Source organism: Taeniopygia guttata, chromosome Z, assembly GCF_048771995.1.
Source record: "Taeniopygia guttata chromosome Z, bTaeGut7.mat, whole genome shotgun sequence".
Taxonomy (NCBI): domain Eukaryota; kingdom Metazoa; phylum Chordata; class Aves; order Passeriformes; family Estrildidae; genus Taeniopygia; species Taeniopygia guttata.
Genome location: NC_133063.1, coordinates 58,415,233 through 58,430,965, shown reverse-complemented (window position 1 = coordinate 58,430,965; position 15,733 = coordinate 58,415,233). Strand labels below are relative to the sequence as shown.

General features: G+C 34.3%; 1 protein-coding gene across 2 annotated transcripts in view; it reads right to left on the bottom strand.

The window, feature by feature from the left end:
• CWC27 (CWC27 spliceosome associated cyclophilin) overlaps positions 1 to 15,733 on the bottom strand; it is a 96,332-nt gene that overhangs the window by 24,244 nt on the left and 56,355 nt on the right. For both annotated transcript variants that reach the window (XM_041711352.2, XM_002189016.6), the window contains exon 11: positions 5,874 to 5,971. In XM_041711352.2, the coding sequence (XP_041567286.2) occupies positions 5,874 to 5,971 (98 nt within the window). The remainder of the gene's footprint in view (positions 1 to 5,873; positions 5,972 to 15,733) is intronic.

Sequence of the window (15,733 nt, the reverse complement as noted above, 5' to 3'; positions counted from 1 at the left end):
CCACCAGTTGTGGCACAGATAAGGTACAATTTCACTGTAGGTCTGACAGTATGCATACAATTTGTCACAGTACAAACTTTTTTAAACAAATCTTGTAGTAAAAATGTTCTTGTATCTGTATGCAATTCTACAGATTTTATTTCCTTTTAAGAAAGAGACAGCTTCATTATCTACAAAACACTCATTGGAAAATTAAACTAATTTTATTTGGTGAAAGTATTACTAGAAACACACATGAAGGGTAGAAAAAATACATATTGTGACAGAGAAAAACACATGCTGATTCTGAAGATTTAATGTAACCATAAAAAAGCAAGAGCCTATAGCATTGGAAAGGATCAGTGAAAGACTTATGATTTTTGTTTGATGAGATACCGCTAGCATGCAGATATTTACACACTTAAATATTCTATATTACAAAACATTCTGGACATGCAAAACTATTAACTATTGTAAAACATTAACTATTGTAATGAAATTTCCATATGTCATCATAACTTTATGCAGAAGTGAGGTAAAATGACAAGAAGGATGTACAAAGATGCACACATAAAAAGGCATCCCAGTATATTTAGCAGGGTTTGTGTATGTTTGAAATGTGGCAGGCCCATAAATTTTCTTCAGTATCCAAAATGTATTCCTTAGCAACTCAGATGACACATTTCATATGATAAAAGACCTACTGAACAGTAATTCCACAAAATGCATGGCATAGCTACACTAAATACCAAAGGGTCAAAAAACCTCAATAACTTCTTGTTTGAAGAGAAAGTAATTATGACTGAATGTTTTGATGAATTTAAATATGAGATCTAAAACACATTCCTGTATTAATTCAGTATATTCCACTTTCAGCTCATCAATATTCAGTTTATATTGCAGTTTTTGGAATTCTAAGGGTATGCAGTACTCATTTAAAAAATCTTACTGAGACTGAAATCTTAAAAAAAGTTGTTTTTGCTCCAAACCAAATAAAATCCTCAAAAATTATACAAGAAATTCTAATATGCCATAATGTTTCAGGAATTAAAACAGAATTCCTATCAGAATTTACAAATACGTAACTTAGAGGCACTTTGGATAATTAATAACCAAAACAAATAACTCACTTCTTCCAGAATTAGTAAAAAATTATTACATCTTTAAATATTGTGTATCTGAAACTTAAAATACAGTTTAGTGTAAAGTAGTGTAAAAATTAATATACCAGAAAAACAATATGAAATAATGAGACAATTAGTAACATCCTCTCCTGTATATTTTTGCTGAGGACTAGTTCTACTTATGGTTTTCTTTGCATCTTCAAGAACCCTTTAGTTCATGTTGCTATACCTCTGGCCTGCCTAAGATCCTCAAAAGGCACTATTGGCCAAGAAGTTAGGTAAGAGTCAGGAAATATTTAGCAACTGTGAACATCTGAATAGATTTGCTTACAGAATGAGCTTCCATGGTTGGACTGATTACTATATTTTCAGTTTGCTACAGTGAAAAAAGCAACAGTTCTAGAACAAAATTAATAGTTCATTTAGCCAACTCAAATAATAAAATCTTACAAGTAATTCCTAGAGGTTCAGAACACTTATCTGAAAGACCACAGCAGATTTGTAAAACAGTGTGAACAGCAAATTTCTAGTAAATGCTTCCTGAACTTTGGTGGCACATGGTCCTAGTCTAAAATACAGTTAATTTTCAAATGCTGGTGGATTTTGAGTACATGTTTAAGATTATTATTAAAATCAAAGCTGGTTTACAGTGAGGTTTTGTCCTCTTTTCTTCTGCAGACAGAGAGACAAAAGGAAAAAAGTATTCACTTTAGCAGGAATGGGACTGCATAGGGATGCTTGGTCTTAGGACATTAAATGTAAAAAAAATGTGAACAGTGGGAGAAACAAAGTTTTGCAAAGATGACAGATTGATACTTTAATACAATGCAGCTCTACTTATATACTGAAAAAATCTTCACTTATCCTGCAAAGTTACCAAACCATCAAAATTTGGATTTTGTTATTTTCAGAGTGTTCTGAAGGGCCCAACCCCCATTAAAGTCCCAGACTTCAAGAAAGTATCTTTCCATGTAAGACAGTGCTTAATTATTTGAGTGCCCCTGACATTAACCAGACTTCAAAATAAAACAGAAATAAAACATAATGTTATCCTCACTTGATTTTGAGAATTTTCTAAACATTTAAATCATTTGATTACCATATCACAATAAAAAACAAAGCAGAAAATGCCTCAATACTACATGCCTCTGTAGTTTTGGGAAGGATAGATAAATATGATTGTCTAGCAGAAGAGCCACAATAGTACAGCCAGGATGAAAACAATCCCCCCTACTGGCTGGACAATACCCTCACCTACAGATAGGTCCAAAAGCCAAATGGACTGTTCCATCTCACCCCCCAGAATGTATGGTTCACCCCACACCTGTAACTCTCCCCTGAACCATCAGGTGTCTGTGACCCCATTGGCCCAAGTCCTGTTTCAGCCCACCTTGAAGCCCCCTGATAAGGGGCCTCCGAGGGGCCAGATGCCCTTTTGGATCTTCCCCTCCCCTCTTGGAACTTCCTCCCTCCTCCTGGATTCCCCCTCCAGGAGTCCCTGCTCCCCCCTTTGTCTCACCCTCCCCCATCACCTCAGGCCCGGCCACGTGCTGTGTCTGGCAGCTCGAGGCAGGGCCTCTCTCCATCCCAAATAAACCTTATCCACCAAGAGCAACCAACAGAGATCTCTCCTCTGTATCCACCCAAACCGTCCTGGAGCACTCTAACGTCTTTACATGTAGAATTCTTACCCTTGAATGTTGGTTTTTACATTAGTTAGGTTTCCCTATTCAGACAGTATTTTATAGCTTTTCTGTTTTCTCATGTATGACAATTAAATTTCATAGTCTACAGATTATTTGTCCATTTACAAAAATGTTCTAACACTAAAAACTAAAATATTACTTCCTAAATACTTTTACTATTTAAAACCGACATATAATTAACTGGGCAGATCCTGTATGTCTGAGGCAGATTTCACTGAAGTACATTCCCAGGTTTACTCTATAGAACTTTGAAAATTCAAAAAGATATTTGTTGAATATTTGACCAAGTACTTCAAAATGCTGAACTAATTCTGCACTCAAATGATAGTGTTTGATCAAATTTCTGGCATCAGTACATGTCACACAGAAGAAAAACATCTTATTTAAAGTAAGGTCTTGACAGCAGACTGGCATATTCAACAATACTATTTACAAATTGGAATACTGGTTATAATTGAACATGTATGGAGGGATTTTTTTTTTTTCTCTGACCTCTTGAAACAATGTAAACACTTAAATTTTCACTCTCCAGTCTTTCTTGATTAATCTAATCTCCAAATACAGAAAAATATTAGGTAAACATAATATGAACAAATTGAAGAAGTGATAAAAATTGTGATGCCAGTACTAATAAAGATCTGTGCAGCAGACTTAAAATAGATGTTTCATGCCGCTGACCCTTCCTCTCAGAACAAGACCAGTCTTGTCCAGTATGACCTAAGCCTTATTCTAATAATTCTGTAATCTTTAGTGAAATTCTCCCACTATGGTTGGAAATTCTGGCTGTGATGTAGCGTTTATTAATCAAGTACAGAACCACACTAATGTACATAGCCTGTGAACTAACATTTTTTCCTAATGCAGCCAGATCAACGCATAGGCAGACACGATGCAAGTGTCTGCACCATCTGCACAGGCATACCTGATACAGCATGACAACTCACTCCTTATCTCAAACTCCCCAAGAGGATAGGCAGAGAACAATGGAAAAATATACTGCTACTTAAACATCAACTTCCAGATAGAAGTATTTTTAAAATAGGTACAATTTCTTATATATAAACTAATGTGGAATAGGTAAACTATTATATGTTTAGCAGACTGTCTCTTCCATGTTGATAGCTCTACTGTACTGATGAAAATTCAGACTAATAAATATAAAATTACTAAGTGCTTTTAACTTTGGGGCAAAATTACTTATTTGGTACAACACTTCTGTTAGAGTTCATTATATTAAAGATAAAGTCTTTCTAAAGTCTATTCTATTATTCCTCAGTTGTAAATTCTGTTTCACAATAAAGGTATGCTTCATTCCTTTGACTTGACATTTCACGCTTCCACCCCCTCTCTACATATCTCCTAATCAACTTGTCCAAATAGGTACTTTTGGGTGGTTTTGTCCATTTTAATCAAATTGTTCATTATCCTTTTTGGTGGTACAATACTCAGAGCTGAGTGCAGTAATACAACCACACTTTTACGGGTACTGCATTTGTAGCAACAACCATACGGTGACAGCCACATCACAGTGTAAATTCATGTTCAGTTCATTTTCTAGTACAAACCTGAACTCTTTCACTATATTTGCATTAATATTTTTATCCTTCACTACTTGCATCTCATTTAACATCCAATTAATTTTGCCTTAAATTTTAGAACATTTGTTTTTAAGATTTTTAGTTAGGTACTCCACTGACTTGGTCAATAGCTTCTTTCCTGCCATCCATCTTTCTCAACAGGTACTGGAACAGACCCTCCTATCACAAAAAGGAAAGCCAGGATTATTCAAGATTATTTGTACCTTTAGCTGTAACTAATGTAACTGCAGACTTTCAACTGATTTATGGCCTGCCTGCTATTTATTTCAAAGAAAATACCAGCCCTCCGCCAACCCTGGCATACAAGCTCCCTTTGCTTGAATAGAAGGTATCCTTCCAAACTGTACCATAGCAGTAACTATTGCCCAAGTATTACTTTATTCTGTCACTGTAAAGGTGAATTTCCTCAAATTACAATGTCCACTGGCTGGCACCAGAACAGGGATAAGCTTAAGCAATAGTGTAAGCACTGCCATACATGGCACTATTCAAGACAATTTATCATATATGCACAAAAGGATTACACTTCACTTTTGCTATACTTCCACTCACAGCTCTTTTTTTACACGGCTAGGGATAGCATTTATTATTTTGTCAGTGAGAGCTTATATTCATTCAGGATTACTAGAACATTTTCAGAGTCAACGATTTTTAACATTTGGTGCCAGATTTCATATACAAATTCATGATAATGTATTTTTACTTTGTCAAAATGCTGATCAAGCTCACCCATTATTCAACACAGTCCACAAATTTTTCTAAAAATTATGTTATACTTTCTACCACTCTTGTAAATTTTGTGTTATCTGAATTTAAAAAAAATTAGTTTTATATTTTCTTTCATATTTCTATGGTATTGAGAACTGAGCTAAGAATCCACTCTAAAAGCCTGTCATGCAACTCCACAGTGTTTAAAGTCTGTCTAATAAAGTGTTTCATCACTCTAGACTAAAATGTATACCTTACATACTATTATAAATGTAGCAATTTATACACATTTAAAAAGCAACAGAATATAAAAACTGTCTGACAAAGAGGTCAGCTGAAGATCCCATTTTGTTAAGGTTTAAGGAAAATAAATATGGTAGTGACTCTGTGAATTTGAGTTCTATCAGTTTCTTACAACATATGAAAGTTTGAAGTCAGTAGCTTTGAGTTCAAAATTAACCATCTGCATTTAAGAACCTTTCCAAGTCAGAAAGTCAGAAAGACCTTGAAAGTCAAGAGGTCACAGCATGGATGTAACTAAAGAACACTTAGAAGGAGAAATACTACCTGATTTGAAAACAAATGCTACCTATACAATTTCCTTACATACTGGCATCATTACATTACTACCATCCCTAGGGAAAGAAAAAAAACACATTTCAACAATAGTCCACATTTATGTACATTTATGACACACAAAACAAAAAAAACCCTTTAAAATCAGAATGTTAACTGAAGAGTTACACAAAACCTCTTACCTTCTTTCTCTTTGGGTCTTAAAGCTCTTTCTTCTTTTTTGTGCTTTGCTTCCAGCAGTTCTCGTTTCAGCTGTCGGGCCTCCTTCCGTAGCTCCTCACTGCAAAGAGAAATATTTACAATAATATAACCTTCTGAGATGCACAGCTACTTAGAAGAAACAGAATCAAAGTAAATGGGCAGTAGATTTTTGATACAAACAAAAGGATGGTATGGACTCACTGATGCTAAGAACATGGCTTAAAAATCACTTAGGACCTCAGAAAGTCTATATTTTCATTAGCAGGGATAACAAAAGAACATCAGCAGACAACTTACTTTAAGACCCCATTAGAAATATGTTAAGGAAATGAATAATAAAACAAGGAATCCCCATTTGAATTTTAACATTCTATTAGCCATGAGAAGCACAGGAAGAGAATCTGAAACAGAGGTACTGCCAAATAAATATTGCATGTGTTATAAAATTCAATTTACTCAAGTAATAAATCTTAGTATTTTTCCTGGATTTTTTTGGCTGGACAAGCAATGCAGTTGTTCAGTGACAAAGAAATTAAATGTATGTAAGCATATATTATTAGATATGAAAATGAATTTCATTCTACAAATAGCTCATGTGATAACACTAAAAAAAAAAGGAAATTAAAATTTTCAAGTAATTCTGCCAATATGAAATGAAATATTTTTCTTCTTAGAATCACAATTTTTAAGGGACCTCTGAAGATCAGACAGTCCAGGTTCCTTGTTCAATTGAGGGCCAAATACAGAAGGATGCTGAGAGCACTGTCCAGTCAGATTTTGAATATCCAAAAATGGAGACTCCAAAAGGTCTTTGGGCAACTAGTTCTTAATCTCCCTCAATGCAAAAAAACTCTTCTGTAAAGTGAATTTAAATTTTATTTCAACTCATGCTCAGTTGAAATAAACTCATAAACTCATTTGTATCCATCTAATGGTTACCTGTGGAAAAGAACTGGTAATTAATTCATATTTTTCTGATGTTAGAATTTGTATTTTGCACTTTAAAATTAAAAAAAAAAAAAATTAAAACTAGGTTCTGGCTGATTTAAATTTCTTCAACATCAATGAACTCCAGAAATTATTACAGTGTAGGAACGTAACATGCAAGCATTTTTTCCCTGCAGTTGTTTTATGTACCTCAGTTTTCATCTGTAATACCACTACTGACTACACCCTTTTCTAAGCAAAAGACTTGGAACTGTTGGGTGATGACAAGTTTTGATTTTCATTGTCATTTGTATGTACAGACACAGAAAAGCACTTGCAAAAAGCACTAGCAAAGAAGACTATCACTGAAAAGTTATTCAGCCAAGCACATGAGGAAGTCTTTATTTTCAACAGCATGGCAGAAGCTACACTAAGCAAGATTAACAGCTTTTACAAAAAACTACAGTTCTACTCTTCTACCTGAAAAGCAAATCACAGGGGAAAAGGAAATAAAGATTTTGACCCAAGTTATCTTCATTGCTTTTCTATAAATTGGGGGTAAAACTGTAAAAAGCTGCATTACTATTACAGTATATTGCAACATTTTCTTATTGAAGTTACACAGCAGGAACAACACGTGTCAATAAAAGGTTGTATGTTTAAAATATTTAGAGTAACATAGTGACAGCAACACAGAGAGAGTGGATTACAAATGGCAATACAAATTGGGACTAACAGTGTCTAACACATCAGAAGTTTCCTGTAAGGGGGACCCACTTACTCTTTAGTTAGCTAAACACTACTGCAGCATGAACAGTGAACTAGCTGGTGACTATTATTCAGCTCCCCCTCACCCTCTTTTTCCCCAGTCAAAAGGTTTTCGTACAGAACACAGAAAATCTTAACTCTTAGAAAATCTAACTCCAAAATATTTTTTCAAGCCCTTTCTATGATCAGTACTAGGTCAATAAACAACCTTGATACTTGGCTCTTTACAGACTCCACACTTGGCATATCTTTTATTTCTAGGCTTACTTTGCCAAATTAGATTGGTGAGAAAGGCAATCATTTCCTCTTTGATCCCTAGGTCTTTGCACGCACTAAATTTGCAATCAGGTTTCACGTAACATAGCTGTTAGTTTGTAAACAACTGTAAGTGTCTGCTATCCCTGGAAAGTTTCTGTTGCTATAACGGAGCTCTCTGCTCCATCCTTGTCTCATTGCTCCTTTGATTCCACAGCTACAGCAGGCTCTCTCCTCTTCTTCTTGCTTTCTGCTTCTTCATGTTTTTCCAAGTTCTACTCTCTACATGCAGAGACACTGCCAGAGCAGATGTAACCTTCCTCTGCAGAAGATTGAAAAGGATCTAGCCCAATGGCTCGTTACACCAGAATTTTCAGATTCTACTCAGAACAATAAAGTGATTTTATCTACAAAATTTATAGTGACATTCCATTTGAATTTCTGATGCAGCTCTGCCTTGGTTTGATAGGGCTGTGAACAGCGAACTGACAGGAACTCAAGATGTTAAGAACTATAAGTACTTAGGTAACTTTGTGCTGAAATCTAGTCACACCTTGAAGATATCAAGGCATCAGCTTTCCTAGCAAACTATCGGAATGCACAATGAAGAAACAACAACTCTACATTGTTAATTATGGCTACCACTCTGGCTTCTCTTTAGGAGATTAATTCATACTCTTTTTAAAAGAAAGAATGTTCTCCTAATACATTAATCACTTCTTTCTAATCCAGAACTCCCTGCAGTATTTCCTCAGTCCTTCTTAGAAAATGAATTCGGAATCAGATATACTGATGGGTTTCAGCTTTCCCACAAGTCTCTGCTGGTGGTGTACTTGGTTCCTAACTCAAAAAGGAACATAAGGTCAACACTGCATCAAGCACTCATTTTCTACAATGACTCTCAAGTCACCTCTTGGACATTTCTTTCTAAAATGTCATTCAGCAGTTGTACTGTCCTGCAGCTTGATTTCCAGCTGTAAAACATAGCACTTAGTTATATTACAAGGATATTTTTATTGTATTGTGCCAACTTAGGTATTAAATTCAAATTATTTGTAATATTCTGTTCACATGTTTATTTAAAAAATAAAAATAAGAATATCACAGGCTTTCAAATAAATGCTTGACATAAATCTACCTGTACTATAAACACTGCAGAAGTTCAGTTATTTCTCTAAATCAAAGAGTCAACACTTTCTGAACCTGTATCATATAATCCCTTGCCTCCTGTTTTCCCAAAAGGCAATACAGTTATCTACTACCTACAAAATCACACAAACTTGCATTTATTTCAACTTTGGTAATTTCTTTTTCTTCTGAAAAGTGTAGGAAACCTTTTTATTATACCTGGTTATGAGTGAAGGAAGGCTAACTTGCCTTCATTTCTTTGTATCATACCTATCATGACGAAATAGTAGTTCTGTTCTTTGAATTCTTGTAGTTTTCTAACTTTTATTAAAATGAACACTAGTAAAGCAGAAAGCATTACAATTTCACCAAAGTTCTTACACTTAAGTTAGCCAACCCTGTTATCTGAAAAGGTTTAATTTTAAAAGATGAGGGAGGAAATGTTTGGGAACAACCCTACTGAAAAGGACTGTGAGAACACAGTTATGACCCATCAGTGTGCACTCTCAGCCCAAAAAGCCAGCTGTGTCCTGGGCTGCATCAAAGGCAGGGTGGCCCCCAGAGAGATGGAGGTCATTTTCTGCAGTTATCTTCTTAATAACATATATTCTATGCTTCAACTTTCTAATATGTATATATATTATTTTTCTTTTGTAATTTAGATCAGAGTAATACTCAGTTAATAAGAAATAAAATCAGCTGAAATTTAGCCAAATATCTTAGGTAAAATGGATAAAATTGCTTTTAAGTGCCATGTACTGAAGGTGTTTTTCTGAAAGTAATTAAGGATCTTCTGAATTTACAAAGTAAATTTATTCAAAAAAGAGAAGTTCTGTATTTGACTTCACTTTGGCAAAAGAAAAGAGAACTGATTACAGAAATAAACAGTAATTGTGACTTTGATGTAAGTGTCCATATGATCATACTTGGTATGCAGAAGGCCAAAACTATTACTTCTTCTCTACATGCACATATAAGCCTCTTTGTACTTGTAGGCTTCTGCACAGATGTATATAAACCATAACTACCAGTGCTTATTTAAGCATACCAAGTTTCTAACAAATAAAATATATATTATATACAGATACAATTAAGACCTAGAGAGGCGCAGTATGTTATTTACTGTGATTTAGGAAAAAAAAAAAAAAAAAAAGGCTGCATATATTCAAAACTAATTCAGCTATTCCCATCCAGTGATGACAAATTTCAGAAGATGCTGAAATTAATTTGATGCTGGAAAACTTTGCATTCTATGCATTTCCAAATTTACCCCAACTCCAGTCTAAACGTCCCTACAATTTGAAGCATTCGCTACTCCCTCTCTAAACTCACGTAAGACCAAAGAGAGGCCCAGACTCCCTGAGGTTACCCTAGCATACGGTCATTCACTGATGCTGGTACAATCAATATTAAACAAGATCACATTCTTTCAAAACTGAAATATTTAGGTGGTGGCAAAACAATACAGACAGCCTCACAGAGCATTTACTGAGGTAAATGTAAATTTATAATGGAGGAACTATTCAGACACTGAACAACAGAAAGATCGGGGCATCTTCATCACTGGGCCTGAAGTTTTTCTAAAATTCAAGTCATGGTTGAAACAGGAAGTAATTCAGGGAAGTGCTGTAGTAATGACTAAATTATTATTTTTGATTGCATAGCACGTTATTTTCCCCTCTCTTTTTTAGTATTATAATTACATTGCTTATATTTTTTTAAAGACAATTTCCTTCCATTTGCTTTTGCTGCCATCTCATCCAGTAACATCAAAGGAAAATAACTAGCTGGTTATCCTTACCAGTAACATTATGTTGGAAGTGTTATTCCAAGTAAGCATATCAGAACTAAGAAAACAACCTAAAATACTAACATTAATTTTATAAGCAATTCTAGAATGTTATAAATAACAAAAGTATATCAAGATTATTACATAAGTTTAATTTTTACAGGAGCAGAATCCTATAGCATCTTAATAATATAAAATTATTACTCAAGTACTTCAACATTTTTCATGTTAATTTCATAGCAGAAGAGATGATTTTAATTCAGTTTAGGTAAACCAAATGAAAACCAAGCTGTAGTGCAATATTATCTTTTCATCATGTAAACTAATAGCTTGGAAGGAAGTCCTGGATTCAATCCCCTCCTATTACAGGCAGCCACATCTTTCCCCAAGCACATTAATTCCATTAATAGCACATTTCATGTTCTTGTTCTAATACTTATTAATAATAATTTTCAGTGCCCATGATTTATATGGAAAAGTTATTCTAGAACTGACAAGCAGGCACCTTAATAATACCAGAGACAATAAGAAAGAAAACAAATCTCTATTCAGATAATAGCTTTGTTTTCTGCTAGACACTCTTGAAAAACCCATAAAATTCTGTTTGGGTGTTCCAATTCTAAGTTAAAATACAAACAGCATTTTCAAATACAGAACCCCAATGGTAAAACAAAACAATATAAATTGTCATGTTTGCACAACTAGATGATTTGCAGAATGTGTGGAAGAATCAAGGTGAATGTTCTCCTCTACACTGTCAGTTTTGAAGCCTTTTCTGATATTCCCCCTTCTGCTCCTTGGGGTATCTGCAAACATGCAATTCTTGGAATGGATAGCAAATTTCCCATTTGACACGTACATCTAAGACTTTTCCGGGATTCAAGAATTTTATTTTTGTCTGGACTGCATTACTCTTCAACTCTGGTACTGCAAGAATTTTATAACTGCAAATATGAGAATAAAAATTATGGATTTGGAATATGCACTTTGTCTCTCTGCCAGCCTGGTTTTGCTGTAGAAGTCAGACATATGTCTGTTTTCTGCAAATGGGGTATTGCAACTGTATCTCAAATAAGATGATGATATAAAAATGGTGGCCAACATATTCAGCAGTCTTGACATTAGAAAACTGTAGATGAAACATTTTAATACAGCTGCTGTGTCCCGTATGGCCACCTGTGTTAACAGTAAAGCTAACAGTTAATGTTGTTTTTGACTTCAGCAGTAGCTAGTCTACTACACTTTGCAATTAGGACTCCAATTCTGTGTTTTAAAAATAAAATGTTAAAAACTTCAGCACTCAATTAAGCAATTGATGGATGAATCACCACTATTTATATATTTTACCTAGGAAAGATTTCAATGATGAAATCTAAAAGGACTGGCAAGTTTATTAAAGACTACATGTCCAACTGTTACTGTCTTTTCACTACCATAAACCTGAGTGTAAACAGGTGCATCATATCACTAACACTTCAGAAAACTGGCACTCTATTTTAATTATACATACCGAACTGTAAGCTATGTGGTATGTCAGCAGTCCCAGTACTGTACAGTGAATTCTCACAGGCTGAAACTGAGGAACAATGTTACCATTTGACTCTACTAAGAGAAACTCAGCAAACAGGGCCCATAAGCTGAACATGAAGTACAAACCTGCGTTAGAAAGATACCAATAAAGAGGCAATATATTTCATTATGGTTGCTAACACAGATGTAGAAGGAAAAACCCCACAGGTTTCAGGTCACACAAGCTCTTCAGCTAGTTTATTTTTCTTCCACAGTTTACTTAATAAAAGGTATTAGCTTTCACTACAAACTTTGTTTCAGCCATCAGAAAATGCAGATGTATACATGAGGGTATGTTACAAAGCATATCTCATATATTAAGGCTGATTTTATGCACTGTGTGGACCTTCTATGTTCACAGCACATCCTGGAACAGATAGGAGACTCTAAGTTTTCTCAGTTTAAGATGAAAACCTAACTTTGCTTACTGCAAAATAGTTAACAACTGTTAAACGAAACAAGAAAACGTGAAGACCAATAGCATCTTTCATCCAGACCAATGCTGTATCTATCTGGATTGCAAATGCCTAACTTAATGCTTTATAGAAGTAGGGTTTGTGTGTGTGTGTGGTTTTTTTTTTTTTTTCCTCAAAAAACATACCACATTGCAGCCCAACAGAACTGTTGCAATTAAGAGGTTTCCTCTTACTCTGTCACTTCTGAATGATGGCCTACAGGAGGATTTTTTGGTTTTGTTCCTTACTGTATGATTCTTTGATTTTTAAATTTCACCCTATTTCTATCATTCAAACTTTTGAATGATAAAACATTATTTCCAACTTCACAGTCAAACTGTGGTGGGTTTTTTTTTAGTATTTAAATTATTACTGAAAACCTGGAACTAGAACTAGCCTTAAATTTGACTCAAAACAATACCTTTTAACATACTTCACATTCTCTTTTTACCAACTTCTTACTTATTTTGCAGTTCTGGTTCTGTATTTTCCTCTCTTTAATTTTAACCATCTCCTCCAGATTAATCTCAAATAAATTTTATCATGAATATTTAGCCTAGAAAAAAGCTTACTGTGGCTCAGGAAATACCTACATGCAGGTTAATTTATCAGAATCTTTTTTAATAAACCAATTCAACATGTTTTTTCTATTAGCCACTAATAACCATCTGTAATATTCTTATTTTCATATCTAGATCATTGTATTTTGTTCTACTATCTTAGGGGAAGCAAACCAAATCTGTAACTCAATATGAAATCTTAGAAGTGTAGTTTCACCAGAAAAGTCAAACAGGTTCTAATATCTTAGATAAAACTAATAAACCCTTTAGAAGTAGCAAGGCTATACACAAAAAAAAAAAATCTAAAAAGTATTACTTGCGATGCAAAGCTCACAAAAAAATGGACATAAAGACAAGCAATTAATTAGTGTGACAATCAAGCAGTAAAATAATTTTTAGAGGAATTTTGCCTCTGCAAACCTAAAGCTAGAGCAGTCAGAATGGATTGTAAAAGGTCTTATGTTAGAAAGTGTATTAAAGGGGCTAAGATGAGTTTTAAAGAGGAAACAGCTGAAAGTTTAATGCTAAAATGATTGAATTAATTAAAACAAGAAAAGTAAAAGAAGTAAGAGGTCACCAGGTCACATGGGATTAAAAGCAATAATAAAGTGAAATAACTGCTGATTAAATGACTGATTTGTGTCAGCTTTCTCAAAAGGAGATTCTAGGGAGTAACTCTCCAAGAACCTGATCTGATTTGGACATAAATATGAAACAAGAACAGACAGAGAGGTGCCAGAAGGGTAAATTTCAACCAACTTTAAGTATGATAAAGTTCCAGAGTACATCCTCAGAAAGAACTCAGAAATGAGTGTTTCACTAACTCACCCTAAAACCAGTGCTGTACCAGATGGCCAGGTAGGAACACTTCATCTCTAAAACAAAAGGGATGACCAAGCACAGCACACTGGATGTCTCGACAGCGTATGTTTGAAGTAACTAATCAAGTAAATAAGTAAAAATAAACTCGAACAATGAGTCTCTAAATTTTCTCACTAATCCAGTAATTTCATTCAAACTGACTGGTGAAGGTGTGGATGAACAAAGTCATATAGAACAAGAAGAACAGCTTTATATATTCAAAAAGTCTATAGAATGTGCCTTTTAAAGAGAGAGAAAAGGGTAAAAAGTGGATTGAAAATAAAGCACAGAGTGAAAAAAATTTGCTAGACTAAGACAAGAATAAGCAATTATATTGCTTATTTCATAATAACTAAATTCATACTTCAAGTTAAATATTCTGAATAAATAGAGTGAGATACATTTCCAGAAGATCCAAAATCAGGAACTCAGCCAACCCCAGACAAAATATGGCGATTTCTCATGGTTTTAGCTCAGGAATGGAAAAACTCAAATAAAATTATCTTACAGAACTGAAGAATATCCTGCAGAGTGAAGTCCTTCTACTCTTTACAAGGGCTGTTACTCTAAAGTAACAGAAAAAGTTAATGAAAAAAGCCTATTAACTTAACTAGTAACAGCACAATGAAGATCTCTACCAATCTGTAGTTGTGGAAAACAATAACAGAACATGCATATTTATTAAGGAGAATAAACCAACAATTATTATAGTGGCTCTAAAAGATACAGTCAATATTACTCCATTTAGAATACTATAAATGAAACTGAATATCCTATGCCAAAATTGCCAACACAGTAATACAGGAAACTCCAGAAAAGATGACTAAGATTATTCCCATCATGAAAAATCACCCCTGACCTGAAGATGAAGCAAAAAGGAATTATTCATTTCAAAAGAAGATGAGACAGAAAAAACATGAAAAAGTGTAGTAAAACCACAGCTTACTACAAACTTTTAATATCTAGACAAGGAGGCACTCAGTAATATCCCAGTAATTTAGAAAAAATAAAATATTTTTCACTTTTCAGATGAGACTATCGTTTCTTTGGGGTAAAATCCTTCACATTATTAAAAGCACATCTAACATTTACATGAAAACCAGGAACATCTATTTAGAACAGTTAGTGCTAAAAATTAATTTCAGAAGAAATAGAAAACTCTATGCCTTGGCACCATCTAGTTACAAATCAGCTTAGGGGTGTTGCTGATGGATTCCTTTCCCAATTCTCCGAGGCCAATGGTGCTGGCCACTGGCCAGACAGCTCCACTTGCAGATTCCTACATCATCAATGGAGGCAAAGATGCTTCAGACAGCAGCACATGCCAAATGGAAATTTTTCTCTACAAGTCTCATTCCGACTCTCCATTTTATGCAAAGTGTCATCAGTGCTTATGATTACTAAGCACTAAGGTATTTGTATCAGCACCAGAGTCTTCAAAAGAATGTAATATGAGGGATGATGAAAATAGCTTTCTATATATTCTACTAATACTGGTATACCATAGGTTATTTAAAATATCCAACTGG